At 42.5% G+C, this 22,989-nt stretch overlaps 6 protein-coding genes across 10 annotated transcripts; 2 read left to right on the forward strand and 4 right to left on the reverse strand.

Annotated features, from left to right (window-relative positions):
- Nucleotides 1-2,606: 2,606 nt before the first annotated feature.
- Nucleotides 2,607-6,162, forward strand: RB195_006595 (uncharacterized protein; the record flags this gene model as incomplete). Of its 2 annotated transcripts, XM_064179772.1 has the most annotated exons (4): nucleotides 2,607-2,637; nucleotides 2,695-2,789; nucleotides 2,871-2,940; nucleotides 6,038-6,162. In XM_064179772.1, 4 exons carry the CDS (start codon nucleotides 2,607-2,609, stop codon nucleotides 6,160-6,162), a joined length of 321 nt encoding a protein of 106 aa, XP_064036702.1. The 2 variants fall into 2 exon arrangements, with proteins under 2 accessions (XP_064036702.1, XP_064036703.1); XM_064179771.1 differs by lacking the exon at nucleotides 6,038-6,162 and having other exon boundaries at nucleotides 2,871-2,993.
- A 31-nt stretch (nucleotides 6,163-6,193) lies between these two features.
- On the reverse strand, nucleotides 6,194-9,117 carry RB195_006596 (uncharacterized protein; the record flags this gene model as incomplete). 2 transcript variants are annotated; one of them, XM_064179774.1, is made up of 6 exons in its annotated part: nucleotides 6,194-6,339; nucleotides 6,741-6,802; nucleotides 7,529-7,656; nucleotides 8,503-8,595; nucleotides 8,715-8,882; nucleotides 9,091-9,117. In XM_064179774.1, the coding sequence occupies 6 exons, from the start codon at nucleotides 9,115-9,117 to the stop codon at nucleotides 6,194-6,196; spliced, it is 624 nt and encodes a 207-aa protein (XP_064036705.1). The 2 variants fall into 2 exon arrangements, with proteins under 2 accessions (XP_064036705.1, XP_064036704.1); XM_064179773.1 differs by lacking the exon at nucleotides 8,503-8,595.
- A 231-nt stretch (nucleotides 9,118-9,348) lies between these two features.
- RB195_006597 (uncharacterized protein) lies at nucleotides 9,349-9,786 on the forward strand (the record flags this gene model as incomplete). The annotated part of the gene is made up of 1 exon (XM_064179775.1): nucleotides 9,349-9,786. The coding sequence occupies one exon, from the start codon at nucleotides 9,349-9,351 to the stop codon at nucleotides 9,784-9,786; it is 438 nt and encodes a 145-aa protein (XP_064036706.1).
- Nucleotides 9,787-10,372: 586 nt separating this feature from the next.
- Nucleotides 10,373-10,909, reverse strand: RB195_006598 (uncharacterized protein; the record flags this gene model as incomplete). Of its 2 annotated transcripts, none has more annotated exons than XM_064179776.1 (1): nucleotides 10,373-10,909. In XM_064179776.1, one exon carries the CDS (start codon nucleotides 10,907-10,909, stop codon nucleotides 10,373-10,375), a length of 537 nt encoding a protein of 178 aa, XP_064036707.1. The 2 variants fall into 2 exon arrangements, with proteins under 2 accessions (XP_064036707.1, XP_064036708.1); XM_064179777.1 differs by having other exon boundaries at nucleotides 10,373-10,906.
- A 27-nt stretch (nucleotides 10,910-10,936) lies between these two features.
- Nucleotides 10,937-11,344, reverse strand: RB195_006599 (uncharacterized protein; the record flags this gene model as incomplete). Its single annotated transcript, XM_064179778.1, has 1 exon — nucleotides 10,937-11,344. One exon carries the CDS (start codon nucleotides 11,342-11,344, stop codon nucleotides 10,937-10,939), a length of 408 nt encoding a protein of 135 aa, XP_064036709.1.
- Nucleotides 11,345-11,462: 118 nt separating this feature from the next.
- On the reverse strand, nucleotides 11,463-18,359 carry RB195_006600 (uncharacterized protein; the record flags this gene model as incomplete). Of its 2 annotated transcripts, XM_064179780.1 has the most annotated exons (8): nucleotides 11,463-12,445; nucleotides 13,022-13,098; nucleotides 13,391-13,534; nucleotides 13,844-13,941; nucleotides 14,215-14,311; nucleotides 16,602-16,714; nucleotides 17,800-17,897; nucleotides 18,263-18,359. In XM_064179780.1, 8 exons carry the CDS (start codon nucleotides 18,357-18,359, stop codon nucleotides 11,463-11,465), a joined length of 1,707 nt encoding a protein of 568 aa, XP_064036710.1. The 2 variants fall into 2 exon arrangements, with proteins under 2 accessions (XP_064036710.1, XP_064036711.1); XM_064179779.1 differs by lacking the exons at nucleotides 17,800-17,897; nucleotides 18,263-18,359 and adding an exon at nucleotides 17,709-17,729 and having other exon boundaries at nucleotides 11,463-12,407; nucleotides 12,909-13,098.
- Nucleotides 18,360-22,989: the final 4,630 nt, after the last annotated feature.

Consider the following 22,989-nt stretch of genomic DNA (forward strand, 5'->3'; position numbering starts at 1 on the left):
TCAACAGGACGTTATACGGAATTATTACAAACCATCACATCGTGAATGTGGACGAAAAAGAAACATAACAACGGATGTAATCCGTGTTTTATAGTTCCCGATAGACATTGAATTTCAATGATCTATCGGTTATTCCGTGTTCAGCCATCCATAAAAAAAGTTATTTGTGAAAGAATCGAACAGAACGACAATGATTATTCTGCAAAGAATTATTATTGCAGACTTTCGTAGAATGTTTTGCAAAGAAAAGAAAAGGACTATTCAGCAAAAGAATTTCGCCGTAGTTTTTTTTTTGTTTCATCTCTTCGCTAAAACTTTCAGGGATGTTGGATTCTTTCAGATATAGGATCCTCTTGAAAAGCATCCGCTGCTGGCGACACAAAGAATAAAATGAAATAAAATAAATAAAAAAGCTGCACCATCGTTGCAGAACTGGACGCCATTTGGCACACGAATTTCATCGGCGACTGAGTGCTACTTAGAAAAGAAAAATATATTTACCATTTAGTTTCATTTCCGCCATTTCACTGCTGGATCATTGGTCCCTTATCTCCCAAAGCAGAAATGTCAATCTATGACAGCCAGTGATTGCAGCACAATATCCGGAACGTATACATTACGTTCCTTATTGATGGTGCATTCGCTTTTTTTTCGTTTTCTTCCTACCGACACAAGTAATGTCTAGATCTGGTGAAAAGCGTCGATGCTAGGATTCTTTTACACAAACCACAAAAGATTTCTGACAGCAAAGTAGTTTTGGAATAATCACTGGAGTGGAATGTGGAGAAATCCATAGGTTGCGGTTTCACAACTGCACAATTGCTGTTGTAGAGATAGTGTTATACTCTAATGTGCAAAATTTAAGGAAGAGAGTCCAAATGCAAGTAACGCAGTCGATGGAACTCGTACCACACATAGAAAGAACTGCTACAGTATGGCACAGAAGGTAACTGAAAGAAACGCGCAGTGAGATGAACAGAAGTGACACTTTAATTCAAAAGGAAAAATTGCACTGAAGTCATCGCGACTTATGCTGGTCACCTGAACATTAAACGCATCACCCCACGAATCTGAGGTGGTACGGATTTCAGGTGGAGTATTCGTACAGTGGATCGTAGAGTTCGATTGGGGCGCGCCAGCCATGTGCACGCGCAGCATCTTCGGACCGTTTTTTACAGCAATAAGAAAAAAAATGGACGGAATCACCCTCCTCTCCATAATCTACGACCCAGTATAAGAATATTCCACCTGAAATCCGTGCCACCTCAGATTCGTGGGGTGATGCCTTTAAAACATACGTAACATGGTTCTAAATAAGGTATGTGATCACCACGAACAGCAAAACATGCTCCGGAATGTGCTCCCATGCCACAGAGCCGGTAAGGAGTTCTTTTTGTAGAACGCTGATCTCTAAAGTCTTCACGCCAGCTTTCTCTGCACGACTGGGAGACCTCTGGCAATGGTGATATGCTGATAAGAAAAAATTCGTGCTGGATAGGAATTTCCATCAGCAGTCTTACTTTTCCTTAATATTAAAGAAAGGGTCGATCTAGTTCAGGTAAGGCTAAGGTTAGAGCTAAGGTAAGGTAAGGTAAGGGTTTGGCCAAATGAAGAAATTTTACATCATAACATTACAGTTTTTTCTCTTTTTCTTTTGTTGAGGAGTGACGTCGCAAGGTATACTAAAAACTTGACAACCAAGTTTTAAAACTGAGACTAAAACGCACCAAAAAATCTATCTAACTAAAATTCACGACTTGTTCACAATTTAAACTATAAAAGAGTGAGGTAGGCAAGAGAGTGAGCAGAAAACAGAATTTTTAATTATTGACCATTCACAATGAAACCGTCAACGAAATCCAATGACTCAAATGTAGTTCTAGACATTGCGTCTGCTGTAGCGAACGTAAATAGGATATCATTTTGAAAATGAAATTCGTACGAAGTGAATAATTTCATCATGTGACGTTGATTTTCAAACGAATGCTTTTGTGTGGCAATGTTGAGCAAATATGAGGACCTTCCAAAATCCATGCATAACAGATGTGTACACGGAAAAATTTAAAATAACACCTTTTCAAAGCGAAATATGTATGAACGTTTGAAGCTTTTACTGCTGTAGTCACCCACCGGCGATTCATCCTTCTTACACCTTCAATATTCATCCATGTCATTAATAGAATGACATATATTTGTGTTATTCTCATTCCCTCAATATATTTTTAAAAAATTCCAGGGGGGACCTGAATTCCAATCAGGACATGTAGAAATTAACACTAAATGCTGCAGCATTGGTGGACTCTGTAGCTCCGGTAATTTTGCGCAATCACGATCATCTACCACTACTTTCACTTTTCCTACTGCGTCGCTGTTGCTGATCAGAAAAGTCGTCACGACCATTGCGAAATCACAAAAATTTCATGTGCTCCCCGAAAAAGGGAACAAAGCAGCAACATTCGAAATAGAAATATACATTTATAGCATAATGTTTATATCCCCAAAGAGTCCGCCTGCTACTTGTTCCGCTGCCCCTGCCTGTACCAAATGCAATCAGGCGTTCGAGTGTACTTCTGGGCACATGCGACCTGCATCACTTGGACAGTTATATGTCAGAAGCTACCCAGACACTACAAAAAGGTGAGTGGTGTCCAGCTCACTGCCGAAGCCCAACCCAAATAGGCCAATTACGTATAGGGACCATGGTCCTTAACAACACTCCATTTTGTTGCGCTGAACTGCTGGATGTTGTTGACCCGAGGGTACTCGGCTCATTCGGTGCCAATAAGCAGGTGAGCCTGGTGTGAAACAGTGGATGGATTCTGTTTGAGCTCTTGATGTAGATCGAGAAAATTAGCCGGAGTTGTGTTCAGGGCCGATGCTTCTGGGCGAAGATGCGGGCAATCGCCTCAGGCGATAATGCCAAGCCGCCGAGTAAGTCAAGTAAGCGGTGCGATTCTGGATTTCTCCGAACCTATGCAATACGAACATGTTGATGGCGCAAAGCCAAATGTGAAGTGTAGAGGCCACCATTTGAGTTATTTCGGTAGATCAGAAAAAGCTGTTCAATCGTAATGTTTCGTAAAGAAGGACGTCTTCAAGAAGGAAGGAAGCGGAGGAAATTTTTCACAATCTTCAAAAATCTGTTCGTCAATAATAAAAGCAGACAGTGTCAAAGACACGCCCAACTTCTTGCACCACCACCACCTTCCTCGTGAAGCACCACTTGTATGTTTTGTCTTCGAATGAAAAATATAGGAACTCCAAAATTTGAGAAAATCAAATTCTAAGACATATTTGAATATTTGAACACGGAGGCTCGCGGTCCTGCCAGTTTTCAAAAATTAATCTTGCCCATTCCCACTGATTCTGACAGTTTCGATGGATTAATCCGTTCCGAACGTATTCTCACGTTAGCAGCGGTGTTACGCTAGGAACGGCTAACAATAGTACAAATCTATATACACCTCTTCCATGCTAGAATTATAGACAAAAAAATTCCACCGAAAATTTTGATGGTAGAGGTCTCTCCAGAAGTAAGTCCTCAAATCCAAAGATTGGAGACTGCAACGGCACTCAGAGGCAGCAGTTCGCATGCGCTTACGTTATGTCACTAAGGAAAAAAGATTATTTCTGTGAACGGTCATTTAACCGAATAACCGAACAGCGTCGTAAAATAATCCACTGCTCAAGCTCGACAGCGACGGATGACGCTTCAAATTCTTCAAATCGGAGTTGTGGTCGCTCATTTTCTGAAGTGATCCTTGTAAGTTGCAAACGTCTCGACCCACGTACTTGCCCTTGCCGAAAAACATCAAAAACATCGAAACTAAACATCAAAAATCCCTCTGAACGCTGAATTTAAGGACACATGTAGCCACATGAACAGGAACACTTTATGTGCTTGAGATTTAGTTATGGAGCTTAAAGAAGTAATGAATTCAATAATGATGCACTAAGATGGATACACAGCAAGCACGAGGAATTCCACGATCCAGCAACAAGGGCCCATTTGTTCCTAATGTGCTAGTACTAGTCAGCTAATGCTTTCAATGTGAGCAACCCATTAACCATCCTAAATACTAAGCTTGCAGCTAGTCTTTTCAGCGGCGTTGCACCTAATAGGCATTGCAAAAAGTTGGAAGCTTTCTCTGAATAAGGGACGAAAGAGAAAGGAAAGAAGGATGTTGAGGAATCAGGAACTTACTAAGAGGATTATGCACATTATGCTTAATCTTTCCACGAAATTGTTCTAGAGTAAAGATAATCTCTAGCGTATGAATTCGCTTGAAATACGTCAACGAGTACGACTAGAATTTGGAATCGTAAAAGTTTGCAAACGTGTGCTGGCCTATACAGTGAACTGCGGGGGCGAGCCGATGCATGAATTTAGTGTTTTTTAAATCCTCCTATACAAATCTGGCACCAATCTATCGACCTCGAAGGACAAAAGGTTCGGTTGGTTCTGGGACGGTTTCGAATCATCGACCAAGCAGTGTATCAGTCAAAATTCTTACACCCACCCCTAGCTGGAATGCAGGAACGTGTGTTTTCCACAGTTTAAGTTAATCTTTCAGAAGTAACTCAAAAAAAATTAAGGACGATCCTGAGCTCTTGAGTATTTCAGAAAGATGTCAATGATGTACACTCACTTGTAATTTTAGAGCAGGAATGAACAACTGCATTGTGTATACAATATTTCTGGAGTAAACAGCAGAAAAAAGCACTTAGAAAACGACAAACAGGACGAAAATGAGTTTGTGGTGTTTAAGAATACCCTCAAGGCGCTTATAAAAACTAGAGAATCAAAAAGAAGTGGGACACAATTTTTCAAGTTTCAGTTAAGAAAGGAATATAGCAAATTTCACAACACATTCGCAAGAGAAGCTTCGTGTTGAGAGTCTGCAAGTTCTTAACACTTCCAAAAAAATCTCTCTCATGTAAAGTATCGTAACTTCCACACTGGAGTCGCATCAGACGTGTAGGCTGCCTCTCCTTCATTATGCACAGTTGTTTACAGGCAATGTTGACGGTGGACGCTAAAACTCGCAACAAATGCCCGATTAATGGATATAACAATATACGGAAATTGTATTCTGCGTCCTATCCATCTTTACAATCTGCAGATCTTTTGCAGATTAGCTGAGACATAGTAATACAACAAGTGGCTGTTTATAAAAATCTGAGCAATAAAACAGGAAAAACAACAAACATACATGTAAGTAATGCATACCAACTCAGTACCAAAAATTTCAAACGAATTCGCCCCTTCGCTTCCTTTTCTATGAAAAGAAACTGAGGACGGATTACTATTCTTTTTTCTGCAAAGTTTGAGAGAATCTACATATATTTGGATTAAGTGTAAATTGTCCTTACAACAATATTTCTACTGGTAACGTCAGGCGGACAAATTTGTCTGGCCGACAGCAGGTCACTCAAAAACTGCTGAATAATACAACATAATTCGAGAGCACTGCGTGTACTAAGTGAATACATATATACAAAGCTAAAAAAGGCCAGAAAAAATCATATTTCTAAATAGTACGTGTAGCTGTTCGGTCCTACTCGAGCAGGTTTTTATATGAAGAACGATTCAAAGGCGGTAGTTCCGAAAATGTGAGAGATTTCTCGAATTTGATGATGAAGTGCATGAATAAAGGGGAAATCGATTGTGTGTTCGGCTTCGACGCAACAATCCTATTTATTTCTGAACACAGTTACGTTACGAGATCAATAGCACGCGAATTGACAACATGAAAACAACAATGTACAACAAAAAGTAATGGAAAGCTCCCTGAACCAGATAGGAATCTCGGAGCTCGTGCGATTTGAAAGACTAAGGAACGGAAACACACCAGACACACGGTGCTCTATCATAATAAAACATTTGAATTCAGTGGCGAGCGTTCGTTGACGTCATTTCATGAATTGTAAAATAGTGTGAAATGAAGAAATGTAGCGCTCAATGTAGTGCTCACGATATCATTACAACCAAGAAGTAGTGACAACAGCAGTATACAGACAGACAAAATTTTACGAGGGTGTGCACAGTCGGCTCCACCGAGTACACTCAATGCAGCCCTCGACTGGGGCACAGCAGATGGAAGACACACCGCAGCAAGCAGAGGAAGAGCTGCTCTGGACACGTCGCGTCCACCCGGCTGAACATAGATGACGCGGATTCTGAACACATCCGTCACAAGTAGTCCTTCACCCGACCCAGTGCGCTCCAACGTTCCTTCTCGACGACTCGCGCGATCTCTCGTAGTTGTTCCTCAATGGTCGCTCGTGGTACCCGTAACCGCGTGTCGTAGTGCCATTCCACGTTCCCAGTTGGACACTCTTAAAGAATCAAAAATGAATAGCACAGTCAAACTAAGGCATATCACAACGATTGACGACGCTGGGATCTCTCCTGGACAGTATAGCTTCCAATGTGTAGATAGCGAGTATTTTTCTCGCTAAATCCTCCTCCCCCTTCCCCCCAATCGTACTGGAAACGGCTCGCGGACGTGGGACGTATACGAGGGTGGCGTGTTAGAATGTACCGGAGGATTTTTCTGCACCTTTTTTCAGAACGATTAGAGGGTGTTGAGTGTAGATACGCCTATAGGCGCAAACTTCACTTCCAACCCCATATTGTCCACGGGAGATCCTAATGTCGTCAGTTTCGCTAAGTGCAGTCCATAAACCGAAAACAAGAAAAAGTTCACGATTGAATCACTAAAAGAAACAATGCATACGTTTCAAATCCAGATCCTTTGTTAGAGGAGGATACCAAGTGAATCGCGAAGATATTCGTGACCTAGAACAAAAGCTTCAAACTTCACAAGTATATCTAACGAAATCTGAAAAGAAGAGTCAACTGCATCAAAACATAAAGGCAAAAATTATTTAGTGTTGATCAGTTCCTTTGAGGTGCATCAATACAACATTCGACTTCAATTCAGAATCATTTCAGATCAAAAGACGAAAATCTACATAGTGACTTTGAGTGGGGTAGCCAAGTAGATGAAGACAGTGTCTTGATCCCAGAGCGGTGAAAGGTTTCGCTGGCCTGACGGCCCCAAACTATCGAGCAGCAGTAGCAGCAGAACCTCGGATCAAAACGAACTAAAGCTGGGTGCAGTTGCGTTAGCGGCTTCGCCCGAAGCGACGCGGTGGAGCGTAGCGCTTGGGATCGAGGGGCGATCCTCGATCCCAATTACGGTCCAACCTTGCTGCAAGCGCAGCGCTAACGAAACTCCACCGAATTTCAGATCGTTTTAGATCGTTATATCACTCTGCTACAACCGTTAACATTTCAGTAACACCCCAAAAACTGTGCCCCTTTGCTGAAAAAGGTCGTAGATCATTCGATCATCATCGATCTTACGCGGTCCTACTTTATATTGGTTTAAATGTAGCACATCACAACAAATTGTGTTCTTTTCTCGAAGCGATAGTGTTTGCAAGATACCCATAAGTGCAGAAAATCGGGTATTTTATCACGAAAGATTGTAAACAGAGAAAGAAGTATCGTTCTGGTTACCTCAGCCAAGAGAACAGCCCATCCGGGATCGTTGAACGGTCACTTTCTTTCATTCCGTGTAGCATGAAGTCCCGTTCTAAGCTCCACATGCTGTTGGTTATCCAAATGTCACGAACCCAACCAGTTCCCTGCAAGGAAAACATGAAATATACGAAGCAAAAATGATTTAATGTATTAGCACTACGAGGATCTAACTGTGTACAAAAATTTCGAAAGAATACAGAAAGAAAGCTCGGAATTAGTTGCTGCATTGGAAATAAAGTTATTTTTTGTCACCTATTTGTTCTGTGAATCATTCCCTATATTATATTTATTTTATATTTTATATTAGGTTGGAGGGAGTGCATCGAGTGTAGCGTGGGAGTGTAGCGCAGTCGGTAAGAGGTTCTGTGACTGACTCCATGATTGTTCGAATCCGTTCTAGTGCTCACCAAGCTTTTCTTCTCTCGATAAATTGGTAGAAACTTGTCTGGGAGGATAAAAACACTGACTTGACACATCGACTAGCCCCCGCAAGTCATTGTATAGGCCAGTTACACGTTCGTAAACCTCAAACGACTCTGAATTGGAGTAAACGTGGTGGCGCATCCCAACCGGAGTGATTAATGCCAAACACTTTATTCACTTTATCCTTTATTATATTTGTTATATCATTAGTCGGGTCAAAATTACATGAAACACGGTGCATTTGGGTACGCACTCGAAACTGTGCGGTGGAAACAGCAGTTGGAACCGAGGTGGAACCATCGCTAACTGCAGCGATGCGTGGTGCCAGCAAGGATTTCACCAGCCGCTGCGCTCCACCGAAGCGCCTCGATAGAAGCCGCATACACAACTGCGCACGTGAACACATGAACAACATTTGCCAAGGTCCTTCTGCTATGCAGCGAAGTCATTTCAAATTTATAAAGGATAAAGGATAAGGTGTCTGGCATTAATCAATCCGCTTAGGATGCTATGATCTGATCGAATACCAATTGATCGACTCCGGAGGGATGAAAGGCTTGGTGAGCACTTGGGCGGATTCGAACCTCAGATCGATCGTGCAGGAAGCGGACCTCTAACTGCTATCCTAAACCCGCCCTTTCAAACTTATACAAACATGGAAACATTCCTTTACGCTTACTTTCCTTCACATATTTCTCAAAAACTTCTGTATATAAACTCGAAAACATGAAAGAATCACCTTTCGCACGATTCGCACCTTCCCGAAATTTCGTTGCGATCCCAGTATTGATCGGATGCATGCTTCATAGAGAAAAAGGTCATCAAAGTTGGTTGACTGATGCCAAATCGAGTAGCAAACATGCGCTTCCCTTTGCGACTCGGGAGCAAGTGTTTCGAGGAGGTAGGCCTGAAAATCAGTACACATAATAGAGTCAAAACGATGTGAAGCAAGGTACAGCTGCATAAGCGGTTGCGCTCGAAGCGGTGCGATGGAGCGTAGCAGTTAAGATCAAGTGAGGACCCCTGCCAGTACCGTTTATTGCTGCAGTTCGCGGTGGTCCCACCGTGCTTGATGTCGTTTTGATCCGACTATAGCTCTATCATACTTGACTTACTTGTCTTAATCGGCGGGCTGATGTCATCGCCTGACGCGATTACCCGCATCTTCGCCGAGGTGTGCCGTCCTTGAACACAGCTCTGCCCAACCTTCTCGATCTTCTGCGAGAGCTTGCACAGAATCAATCCATTCGTCGCTATTCCATATTCTGCGAAACCTTACGTCTCGCCTGAACTGCCTATCCACGCCGAGTGTTCTCAGGTCCTCTTTCACCGCCTCAGTCCAGAACTTCCTCTACAAGAACATCATCATTAAAATGAAGAATAGGGTCCGACAGGGTGATACAATTTCACCCAAAATATTCACAGCCACCCTCGAGAACGCAGTGCGAAAGTTGGAATGGGACGACATGGGAGTGAAGGTTGATGGTCGGCAGCTACACCATTTGCGCTTTGCTGATGACATCGTACTGATAACACCTAGCATCAGCCAAGCGGAAGGAATGCTGACCGAGTTTCACGAAACATGTGGATGCATCGGTCTTCAGCTGAATCTACAAAAGACGATGTTCATGCGGAACGGATGGGTCTCGGATGCCCCATTCACGCTCAACGGAACGAACATATCCGAGTGCACCAGCTACGTTTATCTGGGTCGGGAACTGAACATGATGAACGACCTGACCCCGAGCTGGGCGAGCTGGGCAGGAGGAGACGAGCGGCTTGGGGAGCGTACAAGAGCATCGAGGATGTAGTGAAGAAGACCAGGAACACCCGCTCCCTTTCTCCATCTCTTCAACACCACCCGTACTTCCTGCTTTGAATATTGTTTCGAAACCTGGGCATTTCCCAAGAAGGAAAAAAAAGGGGGGGGGCGTCATTGAACGCGCAATTGATAGAGAGAAACGCTAAGAGGATCCCTTTCATGCAAGTGAGGGACGGAATTCGAAGTTCTCTCCTACGTCAGCGATCGAAGATTAGAGACGCCGTCGTGTTTGCCAAGGAAAGTAAAATAAGGTGAGCCGGACACGTGATGCGCTTTAATGACAACCGTTGGACCAGAGCCGTGAGCGACTGGGTTCCCCGGGAAATAAAGCGCACAAAAAGGAAAACCCGCCCCGATGGTCAGATATCTTCGAGCGAAGTCCTTGAAAGAAAAAAAGAATGCTCTTCGTGTCCCACGCGAAAGGAGGAACCACTGGGCTACTCTGGCACGCGATCGGGACAAATGGAAGAATTATTGGCGCCCACTCGACCAGTTCGAAGATCAACGGGAGTCAAGGTGATCAAGGTGATAGCTCTATCATACTTGACTTACTTGTCTTAATCGGCGGGCTGATGTCATCGCCTGACGCGATTACCCGCATCTTCGCCGAGGTGTGCCGTCCTTGAACACAGCTCTGCCCAACCTTCTCGATCTTCTGCGAGAGCTTGCACAGAATCAATCCATTCGTCGCTATTCCATATTCTGCGAAACCTTACGTCTCGCCTGAACTGCCTATCCACGCCGAGTGTTCTCAGGTCCTCTTTCACCGCCTCAGTCCAGAACTTCCGTTTTCGGCCAGGTGGCTTCTTCCAGCTCGAACCCGACGAACTCCTCAGAACTCGTTGAACAAGGCGATCTGCCGATCTCCTTAATATATGACCAAAGAAGCGAAGACGATTTACTTTAGCCACTTTCGATGGCGGTGCAAGATGTTGATGTTTTCCACGTGTCATCCGCCGGTATACCACATCAATTTCTGCGTAAAGATCTTCATTGTGACATACCCTAGGCCAAAAGTAGCTAAGTAGCCGCCTAAGCAGCTTTCGTTCCGTGCAGTCAAGCCTCTCCATAACCGTTGATGGTGCTGCCCAAGTCTCCGATCCGTACATCATGATGGGGCGAATTGCGGATAGGTAGACTCACAGCTTGACTTCGTTGGTGATGGGGGTCGACCACAGGCATTTCGTTAAGGAGTTAAATGCAGAAGTGGCCTTAGCGCATCTTTGCTGAACATATCTCTCGTAGCTGCCGTTGTTTTTCAGCGTACAGCCTAGATAAAAGAACTCATCGACGAGTTCTATCGGTTGTCCGTCCACCCTGATTCCCGTTCGTGGTCTCGAAGAGATCCACATCTGCTTGCATTTATCAGGGCGTAGGCGTAGTCCATAGGCTGCAGCCAGCTTCGATACAAGGTTGACAACATGTTGAAGTTTCGTACTGCTTTCCGCGAATATAACAACATCGTCGGCGTACTCGAGGTCAGTCAAGGGGCACCCAGATGGTGCTAAGACAATGTCGGCAGGACACTGGTCGACTGTTCTTCGCATAATGTCGTCGACTGCGAAATTGAACAAGAAAAGTCCTGCCACTGCCCCTTGTCTTACTCCAGTTACCACTTCGAACGGTGTTGTACATCGTGTTTGGTGTTCGAACTGCAGCAGTTGTTCATTGATTCATGTCATCAAGCAAGCGAACGAACTTTCCTGGTACTCCATCGGCGCTCAGCGCGTTGAGAAGACGGCCTCGGTGAGGAGAGTCGAACGCGGCTTCAAAGTCCAGAAACGCTAGTTGCATTGGCTTCGAATACCGCTGCCAGATTTTGATCACTCTCCTGACGATGAACACCTGGTCAATCGTAGATCGGCCAGGACGAAAGCCAGCTTGCTCGTCGCGCGTTGTTTCTTCGCGATGTTTAATGAGTCGGTCCAGGATAATGCGCTCCAATACCTTGTACATAACACGCAGCAAAGAGATTCCTCGATAATTCCTGGGGTCCGTGACGGATAACTTCTTGTGGAGGGGAATTATGATAGCGTGTCTCCACGAATCAGGTATCCTTTCGTCTATCCATATTGAACGGATGATCTCTGTCATCTCACGAATCCCAGACGGAGGAAGATATTTTAGCATTTTTGCGCTAATCCCGTCGTCTCCACCAGATTTTCCATTCTTCATTTTTTGAATACAGACCAGGACCTCCGACACGGTCGGTGGCTCCTCGTTAACCGCGTATGTCGGTCTATGAACGTGTTCAAGTTCAGGAGCTGACGGTGTTAGCCGGTTCAGCAAGGTCTTGAAGTGTTCCTTCCAAATTGGAAGGGTTGCTTCACCGACAGCTACCCCATTAGCAGTGTTGAGGACATGGGAACATCTTTTCATTTTGCCGCTATATTGCTTTAGTAGAGCATAGGCTTTCCGCGGGTTCCTGTCCTCCCACGCCTTCTCAAACTCCATCGCTCTTGACGTCCACTCGTTATCGCGGTCTTGTTGCAGTTGACGACGCAGCTTCCTTCTAAGACGCTTTTCCTGGTTGAAGTCACCAGTGCTGCGCGCGACACATACAGAATTGTATGTGGATTTTGTTTCCACAGATGCAAAGACAAACTTTTCCTTGGCAATAGAATCGGGAGCGTTTCCTTTGCAGCATCCTGGATGCACTTTGTGAAGGAATCCGCATCGCTATGCTTCTTCCTGGTCCGTACTCCATCATACATATGTCACAAACCCCACGTGCTTCATGTCGTTTTGGCCCGACTATAGCTCTATCATACATATGTCACAAATAGTAGTTCAGAGTTCAGGTTGGACCGCAGATTTGACACATAGGTAGAAGGATCAATGAACAGATCACATGTTTCTAATGGGTGCTGTCTAATCTACGTCGTTTTCTTTATGGTACGAGAGTAGGCATGATGGTTTTTTTTTTTAAGAAAGAAGGTAAGGAGAAAAAAATGGAAACTTCATAGCTGTGAAAAAGAGAGTCGAGAAAGAAAACTTCGGTGTTATACGCAACTGTTTCTTCACTCAATGATTTACTGTTGACATTTTCAGCAGGTTAAATGTATTGGATCTCCTATTTTCCACTCTTCTTCAAATAATGCAAAATCTCACATGAATGGCGCCATTATCGCTGCCATGAAATGAATCTGGCAGCTGCCTCTCGAAGTTTGCGAAATTCATAAGGAAGGTTCTGGAGAATTTTGTGTTCTTCACAATATAAGAACCCATGGCTACTTCCCAACTACAAAATCGATCGTAAAAGGTGATGTCGAAACGGGTGTCCACGTATTCCTCTATTAACCTGAAATCATGGTTATTCGCAATCTACAAATATTCCTATGCTGTTATATGAGTTTTCTACTGCTAGCTCTATAGCATCTTGATTTTGTTAACTATGTGTCACGTAGTTCACCAGTTTTTTGTACTTCTGCGCAACCCTTTGCCGAATGTCATGGAAGAAAAGAAGAGAAATAATGACCTTACGAATTATAGAATTCTGCAGTTATAACGGGTGGGGCAAATAAAAGTGGTCTGGGGAAAGGAGTTCCAGATTACAAAGAAACACATCAAAGGAAAAGATACAGTTCGCTAACCTGTTTATACCGTAGTAGCTGTTGCAAATGAAAGTGGCCCAGGCGAGTAGGCTCATACATCCTGCCGAACCGTGGATCACATCCAAGCGATCTTCACTCTTCTCAGAGTTGTTTCCAGAGCAGAGGTTCACTCTGATATCGGCCCTAGCTGACCAGTGTTAAGGTGCTAAGTGCTAATGTGTATTGCAACAGCCTTCATAGTTTTCAGGAACTGCAGGAGAATTTCTGATGAGACTGCAGCCATTCCAGCAGTCCAGCTTCGATCTGCCTTCCGCAAGTTGCTGACCAGGGCTCAAAGGTGCAGAGAGATGAATGGTCTTAACATCTCCTATTAGCAGGTTAGCGAACTATCTTCTTTCCTCTGACGTGTTTCTTTGTACCTTGGAACTCTTCCCCCCGGGCAACTTTTATTTGCTCCACCCTTTAGTGGTAGTAGCCTATTCTTCTCTATACCTGGTTGGATTCACAACTCCAATGTCAGCATCGATGAAAAGCACCCAATCAGTAGTCTGGAGTACCTCAGCGACGACGCAATGACGACGAAACATCATCTGAAACACAAGTTGTTTTGCTCTCTTTATGAACTAGGCGCACAGTCACAGAACCTATGTGAACGTAAGGAAGAAATTATGATGTCAAAAATGTTGTAATTCATCAAGTATTAGGAATACTAAATGTCGGCATCCAATGTGTTCAGGCGATTCAGTGTTTTGCGCCCGCCGTCCGTTTGACATACACTCCTTGTTCCTGAAGGCCCTCCCGTCTGCCCGGTTAAACACATTCGGTGTCCATTACAAATCTCAAAGTACGAAATAAGCACATACATCTTGATGACGACAGTGTTGATATTCGTCGCCTTTCACAATTCGAAAAGGATAGTTGTGCATGAACGAATAGCACCGTACCGTGTCCAGTGCAAATCTGAAACCGTAGCTACTAAACAGGACATTTTGGATAATTCCTTTAAAAACCCTCTTAGATAGATGTTTTACAAAGTCTTGGCCAATTACACATGTTTAAAGACAGCATTTCCCGAAACTGACCGTGTTCCGATCTTTCCCCGAAAAAAAGGTGAGATAGGGGTGTTGATTATAAGCATGATCACGCCGAGTTCCCTCCTCAAAACCAACTATTTCAGAGAAAGGCGTGAGAAACAATCCAGGCTGCACCGGTTCTCCCCTCCGCGTAGTAAGTTGCATCGTCGGGGCACAGATGCAATCGATGCTGTTTCAGACGCCTTTTCCTGAATTACGAAGAGGAATTGAGCGTGATCACGGTTATATTCGTTAACTGCATCCCACCCTCATATATCCATGAAGGGAATTCAACATCGAACTCGTAATAGAATGTCTCTAGTAACTGAAACTTTTCAAGATCATACTCCCCACATCACAAAAAAGGTGAAATCAGACGATGGGTGACAACGAATGAGATCTCTGAATTTCATCTTCCCATGAACCACACAGCTATTTTCACAACACAAAAGACAGCAAGAACTGAAAGACCGCGTGAAAGCTCTAACATCTGACATGTAAAGATAAATTAATAGCACCAAAAACCACAAATCTGTATTTAAAAAAAAACTGTTCACTTAAGAATGGACAACAACAATTTCGCACTGGTTGATTTTTTGTGGTGCCTTAAGTCATCACAAAACGTGTGAATTGTCGCTACTCATCGTCTGATTTCACATTTGTTCAATCCGCAGAAACCATGCTGCATTTCACTGGTCTTCCGACAGGTTTACAGTAGTGCGGTGAGAAACCGCCCGCCTGCTTTGACTAAACCGAATAAAAAACGCTTGACTTGCTAGTACCACCTATTTTTTCCTTTTCGTTCCAGTCCCCTTCATACACTGTCTTTAAAAATGCTTCAATTTATGGTTAATTCGCAGTTTTTTTAGTCACTAGGTTCATAGCCCCTCCAGTTGTCTGTCACAGCGCGCTTGAGTTGCCACTGTATGCTTGAAGTTTCTGGAGAACTTCCTAACATATGTGAAAAAGATTTCTGTATAGAGTGAATTACCAATACAATAAAATGAGGATTCCAAAGAAGTAATCACAGAAAATCCATAGTTTCTTGAAATTTTGAGCGCAAGCAAAGTAGCGGATAATTCCAGATATCTGGAGCGAGTCAAAAGTTTGGTACTGAGAATTAGGATCAAAATTTCAATACTTTACCATCAATATTTCGTAATTCTCCCATTCAAAAGGGTAGACGTAAGGAAATAATCACAAAAGCAGTAGTTTCTAATGTGGTTCAGGAGAATCCAGTTAAAGGCAGGGTGTCACGAAATCGGCGAAGTATGAAAACCTAATAAAAGACGTGGAATCCGTAGGTGAAGATTAGAGGTAAGACCATGCTCCCACTAAATCCTGCCTAATCGTCATGAAAAAAAGCGTGGGACCGACGTTTGTCCCCACAAATTGCGTTAGGATGTGCCACCCTTTCGTGGATGCGGCGAGTGCACAATAGTGTGCGTTCCAACCTACCTCATGAAGATGAACGTCGTTTCCCGCACTGTTTTTCAGGAGGAGGGGGAGGAGAATGATTAAAGGAAATTGGTTGGAGGTACGCCCGTATTTCTAATCTACACCCTGGACTCTACATTTTCCGTCAGGTTTCCTAAGTAAGTCAATTTCGTGGTACGCTGCATTTAAGTGGAGCTGAAGAACAATCGGTTAAACGATCAATTTAACACTAAGAATTTTAGTTGGAATTCCAGAAAAGTTGTCACTGAAACTCAACAAAACAACTTCACCAAAGAGTCAATATTGAGCGGAACCACAATACAACGAACTGTCCACCAAAAAAGCAAGCCCGATGCGGGGCTCGAACCCGCGACAGCCAGATTAAGAGTCTGGTGCTCTACCGACTGAGCTAACCGGGCTTGAAAGTTTTCAATTGTAGCTGTTTGAAAGACATTATTGTCTCTGTCTTTGTCAAGAAAATATCACGTGATAATTTTGGGAGCACCTTTACTGTTGGACGGATCAGTGCGGGAACTACAAAACTTTGAATATTAGAAACTTTTCGAGTGTCTCACTAATCAGAACTGCTGGGAGAAGAAGATAATGACCGTTTCTGAGCAATTGACTTTTGATACACATTCGAAAAGGATTTCCTTTGAGAAAGCTGGAGCGACTTTGACTTTTCCATAGTAGTAGACGAATTGTTACTTGAGGAACAATGAAGTAGGTAACCAGTATACCTGTACTCGTCCATCTGACGTTCGTCATTGATAACTACAACAATAGTAATATTCAATGAACGGACTGCAGATCGCTTATTATTCAAATCCAGGCTATCATCTCGATCGAGAATCTAAAAAGAGGATCGTAAACGTTACAAATGTGAGCTGTCACCACACAACAACAGAACCACTCCTTTGTGAACTCATGAACATTCTAAAAAAAACTTCGTCCTTGTTCTAATAGAAATTATACAACTGTCCTTTTATTGCTCCACTTGTAGTGCATTTAGTTTACTTTAAAAAAACCAATAATCATGTAAATAAACGAGCAAGCGTTCTTTTCAGTGTATAAATTGCGCATAAAGAAAATCAATATTTTCTAGGTCGACAAAACATGACTCTTCGCGGATAACGGCCCTTATCAGATTTACGCACGATATATGGTCGAATATTTCGCAACCGGGGAAAAAGTACTTCACTTTCGGAATGTAGCAAATAGAGCTTTCGTAGACAGATGTGAAACAGTAGGAGGAAAAAGTCCTACGAAAGAAAATTTTAACTTTTCAATGATCCTTGAATCTGGAAAATTCTGCGTAGTTAGGAGATCCAGTTCTTCCTACAACCTTTTCGTTTGTCCCAAATATTTTCTTCAAGGAGTAGGAAGATATTTTTGGAAAAAGAGAAAAGGAGAAAAGAAGAAGACTGGACTGAGCAGAGAATTTACCGCGCATGTTCTGGCATTTCCTGGATTTTTCGCGCATGTATTTGAGCTTGTATGGATTTCAGCTCTCACACGGTTGCAAACAGTTGCATGGGTGGAAAACGAATGAGAAAGAATAATGTGATGTTCATGATACCATAGGATTCTGCTCATTTTCCTCCCATTGCAGATTGGTCAGTGTAACGCGGGGCCGATCCGTGACTAAGTGCTAGCAAGCCCTCAACTTCATCCGGTCCCAAAAATCAATTAATATTATCAACATTCATTGGAATTTCTGCCGAAAGTTAGTTTGGTAAGGGTAGAAACTAAACTTTGTTCTTAGCCAAAAGGCCGAGAAGTAGGTAGGTACCACCAGTTGGTACCGCTCGGCAGATCCTAACACAACGTCCACATGAAGTTCTCACCTTAGTTGTGGGAACAACCATTAGCACACTACTAGGACACTTATGTTTTCTTGTTACGCCAACGAGGTTGTGGTGAAACTTTATTACTGACTTTGCGTATCGACAACTCTTTATCAAAAGCCTTGAAATGGATCGAAGTGTTTGATGCTATGCATATCCCATCAAACTCCTCCTCTCTCCTTGCCAAGCCTCGACATCGTTGTAGGTACAGCACGCAAGAACTCCAAAAAGAAAACAAACTGACCAATCGCACCGACTAGCGGGGCTAGTGAAACCGCACAAATTGAAATTGTTACCCAAGGCGAATGAGATAAACACACAAATACTGGTGTCTGGATAGAAACTGCATGTAGGATAACTTTATAGCTCACAGAGAGCTACGAACTGCATAGAGTAATTCATAGAATCATTAGTAATTGATAAGGATTCATTTCTGTTTTTCATGAATGGATTCCTGACGGAAATCTAGGATGCTTCCAAATCTTTTCTAGCAGATATTTCTTTCTCGTGAGCTAGTATCGTTTCGATTCATTCACAGTTCATTTCAAACTCACTTCCATCATGTTGCTCAATCTTGTGGCGCCCTATTGGTGTAATCGTGCTTCCACGCCTTTTACCAGCCAAATGCTCTTTGATACGCACTCCCAGCATTCTTCCAGTTTCTCCAACGTAAATAGCATTGTATGATTACTCCGACTTTCGTGTAATCTCCAGTTTGACCGAATGGACAAGCAACTCAACACTCCGTTACACATTGCCTATCGTAGAGTATATTACGAACTAACTGTCGCTTCCCCACAACTGTCGTTCGGTATGTTCACTAATGCAACATCACCATGCAACTCGTAAAAGAACCCCGTTTATCACAGCAGTTAAGGAATCGGGGGCAAAAGGGATGCACAGGGAAGTTCTACCTTCACGTTGGATCCTCATTGTTCCTTTTGTTGAAGTTCAAGATTGGGTTTTGGGTCTAAATCTTGTGTAACCGTTTAAATTAGCTATGTTTATGGCTAGTCTTAATGATTCCTCACGTTTTCTATCTCTTGTCCACAATGCCGTGGCTCTCGACCATATTTCAGACAACTGTCTTTTTCATGCCAACGGGGTGAGCCAGGGTTGCGTTTATGAGTATTTAAGTAGTATTTAAATAAGGTAGCCATCCATCGTTTGGTTGTTCTCGAGTAAGTTTTATGTACTGCGATAGCTCATTCGAAATTCTAAAGCATTCAACCATTTCGGAGTGTGTTGATGTCACAATAAAGCAATCATCGATATGTCAGCGGTACATGTGTGGAAGACGTTCTATTATTTGTTGTTTTGTCCTACTTGTAAAGGAAATAGCATGAACTGGAGCAAGCCTTTAGCCCTTAGAAAGTCCTCTGAGAGTAGTACATCTCCGACCATTTCAAAGTTTGCACTGAATGCGCTCGTTTATCAGAGTCATTGAGTGTTGATTGCTTTAATCAAAAGTTTCTATACAACAGCCGCGTTTGTCTACCATTTCAGATAACTCCTGTAGAGCTTTTTCTTTCTGAAAATTTGTGTAGAAAGACGAAAAATAGCTTCATGATAAAACTTTGTTCAAATTTGGTATTTCTGAGATATTCAAAGAGTTGTGAAGTGCATGATAGATAAGAGAACACTTTAAGCAGTAGCTGACCCACGATTCTATTTAGAAACCAGGAGGTACGATCTGTTGGTCTTCCTAGGAAAATGATCTCTGGTAAAAGGCGTGGAAACACGATGACACCATTAGAGCGCCACAAAAATGAGATACATGATGGAAATGAGTTTGAAATAAAATGCACGATTTTACCCCATGAAAAAGAAATATCTGGTAGGAAGAAATTGGAAACATTCTGGATTTTTGTCAGGAATCCATCCATGAATAACAGAAATGAGATAAAGATGGCATAAAGTCCTTATTAATTGAAATGCCTTTCAATTAATAAAGACTTTATGCAGTTCGTAACACTCTGTGAGCTATAAGATTGCCCCACATGCAATTCCTTAACACTATCCAAGTACCAGTACACAAGAATACTGCACAGTGCGTAGATCTTATTCGCCTTGGTGACAATCTGTAATAACGCGGTGGTTCAGCAGTCTCGCTAGTCGGTGGGACTGGTCAGATTGTTTTTCCCCTTGGAGTTCTTGCGCAATGTACTTAGGAGAGAGGAAGAGTTTGATGGGAAGTACATAGCATCATCATCATAATGTTCGAGCCATTTTTAGCCCTTTGATAAAAACGAAGTTGTAGTAACTTGAGGACAGTAGTAAATTTTCACCAAAATTTCGTTGGCATGACAAGAAATCATAAATGCAGTTCCCAATGGCGAGTTTTTTTTTTAAAGAGAGGACTAGAAGATTGTTGGATAACATACTACTAAGACAGTTTGAGTACTAAGGTAGAGCTAAATGGCATAGTAATTTCGCCTCAGAATGTTAAGACTGCAGAAAAAAATTGTAATTGTACTATCAGCAGATGATATTCACTGATGATCAAATTTCAGTCTTTCAAATTAAATTCCTTTCGAATTAACCAATTAAATTATTTTCGTTCTCATTGTTTTTTGTTGTTATGGCCTTTTCTCACTGGCATCTGTTTTCGCTATGGGAGTGCAACAGTGCAGCGAAGGGTCCCCGCGATGAGTACGACTCATCGGTGGAGCGGCAGCAGGTGGTGGCACCTACCTGTATCGCTTCTCGGCCTTTTGGCTAAGATCAAAGTTTAGTTTCTGTTCTTATCGAATTAACCTTCGATAGAGATTCGAATGAGTCTCGTTAAGGTTATTTGATTTTTGGGACCGGATGAGGTTGTGGGCTTGCTCGCCCCTCGTCACGGGTCGGCCCAGCGTTGCACTGCTGCTGGGATCGGCCCACCTCCACCAGGAGGAATACGATCAGAATCCTGAAGCTCAGCGATGTCAGGAGCATCAGACTAATCTCTTTCAATTCATCCAACTATGCGTAAACTAACCATTTGAGTAAAGGAAGTGAACTACGTTTGTCATCTGCCGATCTTTTGGATTTCCAGGAAGTGTTTCGCTATTTTGTGATGACCGTTGCAAATTAATTCCTGGTCCCTTTTCGGCCAGAGAAAACCGAACATCGAAACAACCAACAATCGGACCAAATATTTCTCCGAACACTGACGGAATGCGGAAAATGGCTACGAAAATGTCTACGTTGTCAATTTTTCAGAGAATCTTTCCCTGCAGTGATCAATTAAATCCTGGATGGACCACATTTGCATAGTAGAAAAACATCTTACCAAACGATTTGGCCCATTGAAAAGTAAATTATGGGTGACTACAATGAAGATGAAAATAGCAGTTAGTAGAATAAGAAGATGAGAAACGTCTTGAGATCGAAACATTCTTCTCTGCCTAGCAGCCATCTGTAAATACTATCCGGTCAGGTACCAAAGGAAGATTAAGTGGGAACTACAATATTTTGATAGTCATTTTCAAACGCAGAAAACATTGTCAGCAACCGGTAGAAAGGAAGAAGATGTTCATCTAGAACGACTTCGGCACGAAGTTAAAGGTCAATGTACGGAAAAAGGGAAAAAATACGGTGATCTAGCTTTAATGAGAAGCTGAGTGAGGAAATTACACTGGCTTCGGAACTTTAAGCACGTTCATTTTACTGATTTCTGTACATTGTAGGTTTTCACTGTTCTGTAATAATAAAACTCTGTAATAAGTGTGAAAAATAGGAAAAACAGATATGTGCATAGTAGTAAAGCGTTTCTCATATACGGGGACATCCTCTTAACATCAGGGTTTTTTTTTCAGGTGCACAACTAAAAGCTTAGGAGGGAGGAATTATGGAAGGCGTTGAAAGGCCAGCAGAAAGATTGGAGCGGAGCAATTTTGAAAAACCTTTGTGCATCTTGATTTTGAAAAATAAAGGATGAAAAGGATCCAGTTTTATTCACGGGCTGACCTAATACACAAAGAGGAAATGAGATTTAGCGCTCAGTTGATTTTTTTGGGCCTTTTTTAGATGCATTTGATAGGCAGAACAATCAATAAACAGAACCTCAAGATTGGTCAATTAAAAGTTTCGAATTTGCCAGGACTCATGGCAGTTATAAAGTGGTAACCGATATAACCGAATTTGTAGCAAATAATAAGTACAGTTGAGATAGTTCAAAGCTACGATGCTGATAATACAGGGTCTTCTTCACTAAGCGAACTCCCCGATGCTGCCATGAGGCTTTGGTCCAGCCCTAGATCTCCTACGTACATATCATGTAGTTAGGCCCTTTAAATTACTACATGCAACGCGGCTATTAATTTCTTAATTTTGCGTACTCCCGAGAATTCTGACGGTTTGCAACGGATCAATCCGTCGGAACGGATTTATGGACAGAAGTCAGCAACCATTTTGAACAGCTAAGCAAAAGATGAAGTTTCTCTGGAACAACCCTCAGACCTCTTTCACCCTCTTTCACTAGTAGCATTGATTCAGTGGATGCGGTACATCTATGTACTTGCGCCTTGTATGTGTTGCAGGAATGTCATGTCTATTTTTTTTAAATTAATTCTATTTGCTTATGATCTCATGGCTACTTTTTCAAATCTCCCGCTGAGCGAAACTGACTTGTCTGTCAGTCGTTTATCTGGAAGGATAGAAAGGTGGAGTCTTATGTCATGTAATGGCGCTAACAATACAGTGATCACTCTCAAATTTGCCACTTGAGCGAAAAAGCAGTGAATAGCCAGCATTAAAAATAATTTTATATCTGAAAAATGTTTTTTAGCGATACCATTCAGGAGAAGATTAAAACTGCGGAAAATGACTTCTAAAATATTGTATCTGGAAAATAAAAAAGAAAAAAATAGCTGCAATTGTACGGTAATGAATAACCACTGACTCCGGCCTGATGAGCATGGTAAGTCGCGAAATCTCGGGCGATCCTCCTGTTCTGCACATTGTAAAGATAACAGGCGCTGATCGTACCGCATAATATGGTTGTAACATAGATGAATACCATGAATAAGCAATGTTCCAAAGCGATTTTAGTCCACAACTAGAGCCGCGACACGAATCATGAATGCGGATTCTCCCTACAATACTCACACTATCTCCGCGAAAAGAGGACATTCTTCGCACGTGATCTCTATTTCCAGTTCATGTGTTTTCATTTCTCGATGTGACAGCTTTCCAAGAGATGAAATGGACCGCAAAATTAAGGGTATGAGGACACTAAGTGCAACAGTTTCGCCTTCCTGATGGTACAAGGAATGTTTAAGCATAGAACCGCCACAGA

This window comes from Necator americanus, chromosome I, assembly GCF_031761385.1.
Source record: "Necator americanus strain Aroian chromosome I, whole genome shotgun sequence".
In the NCBI taxonomy this organism is placed as follows: Eukaryota; Metazoa; Nematoda; class Chromadorea; order Rhabditida; family Ancylostomatidae; genus Necator; species Necator americanus.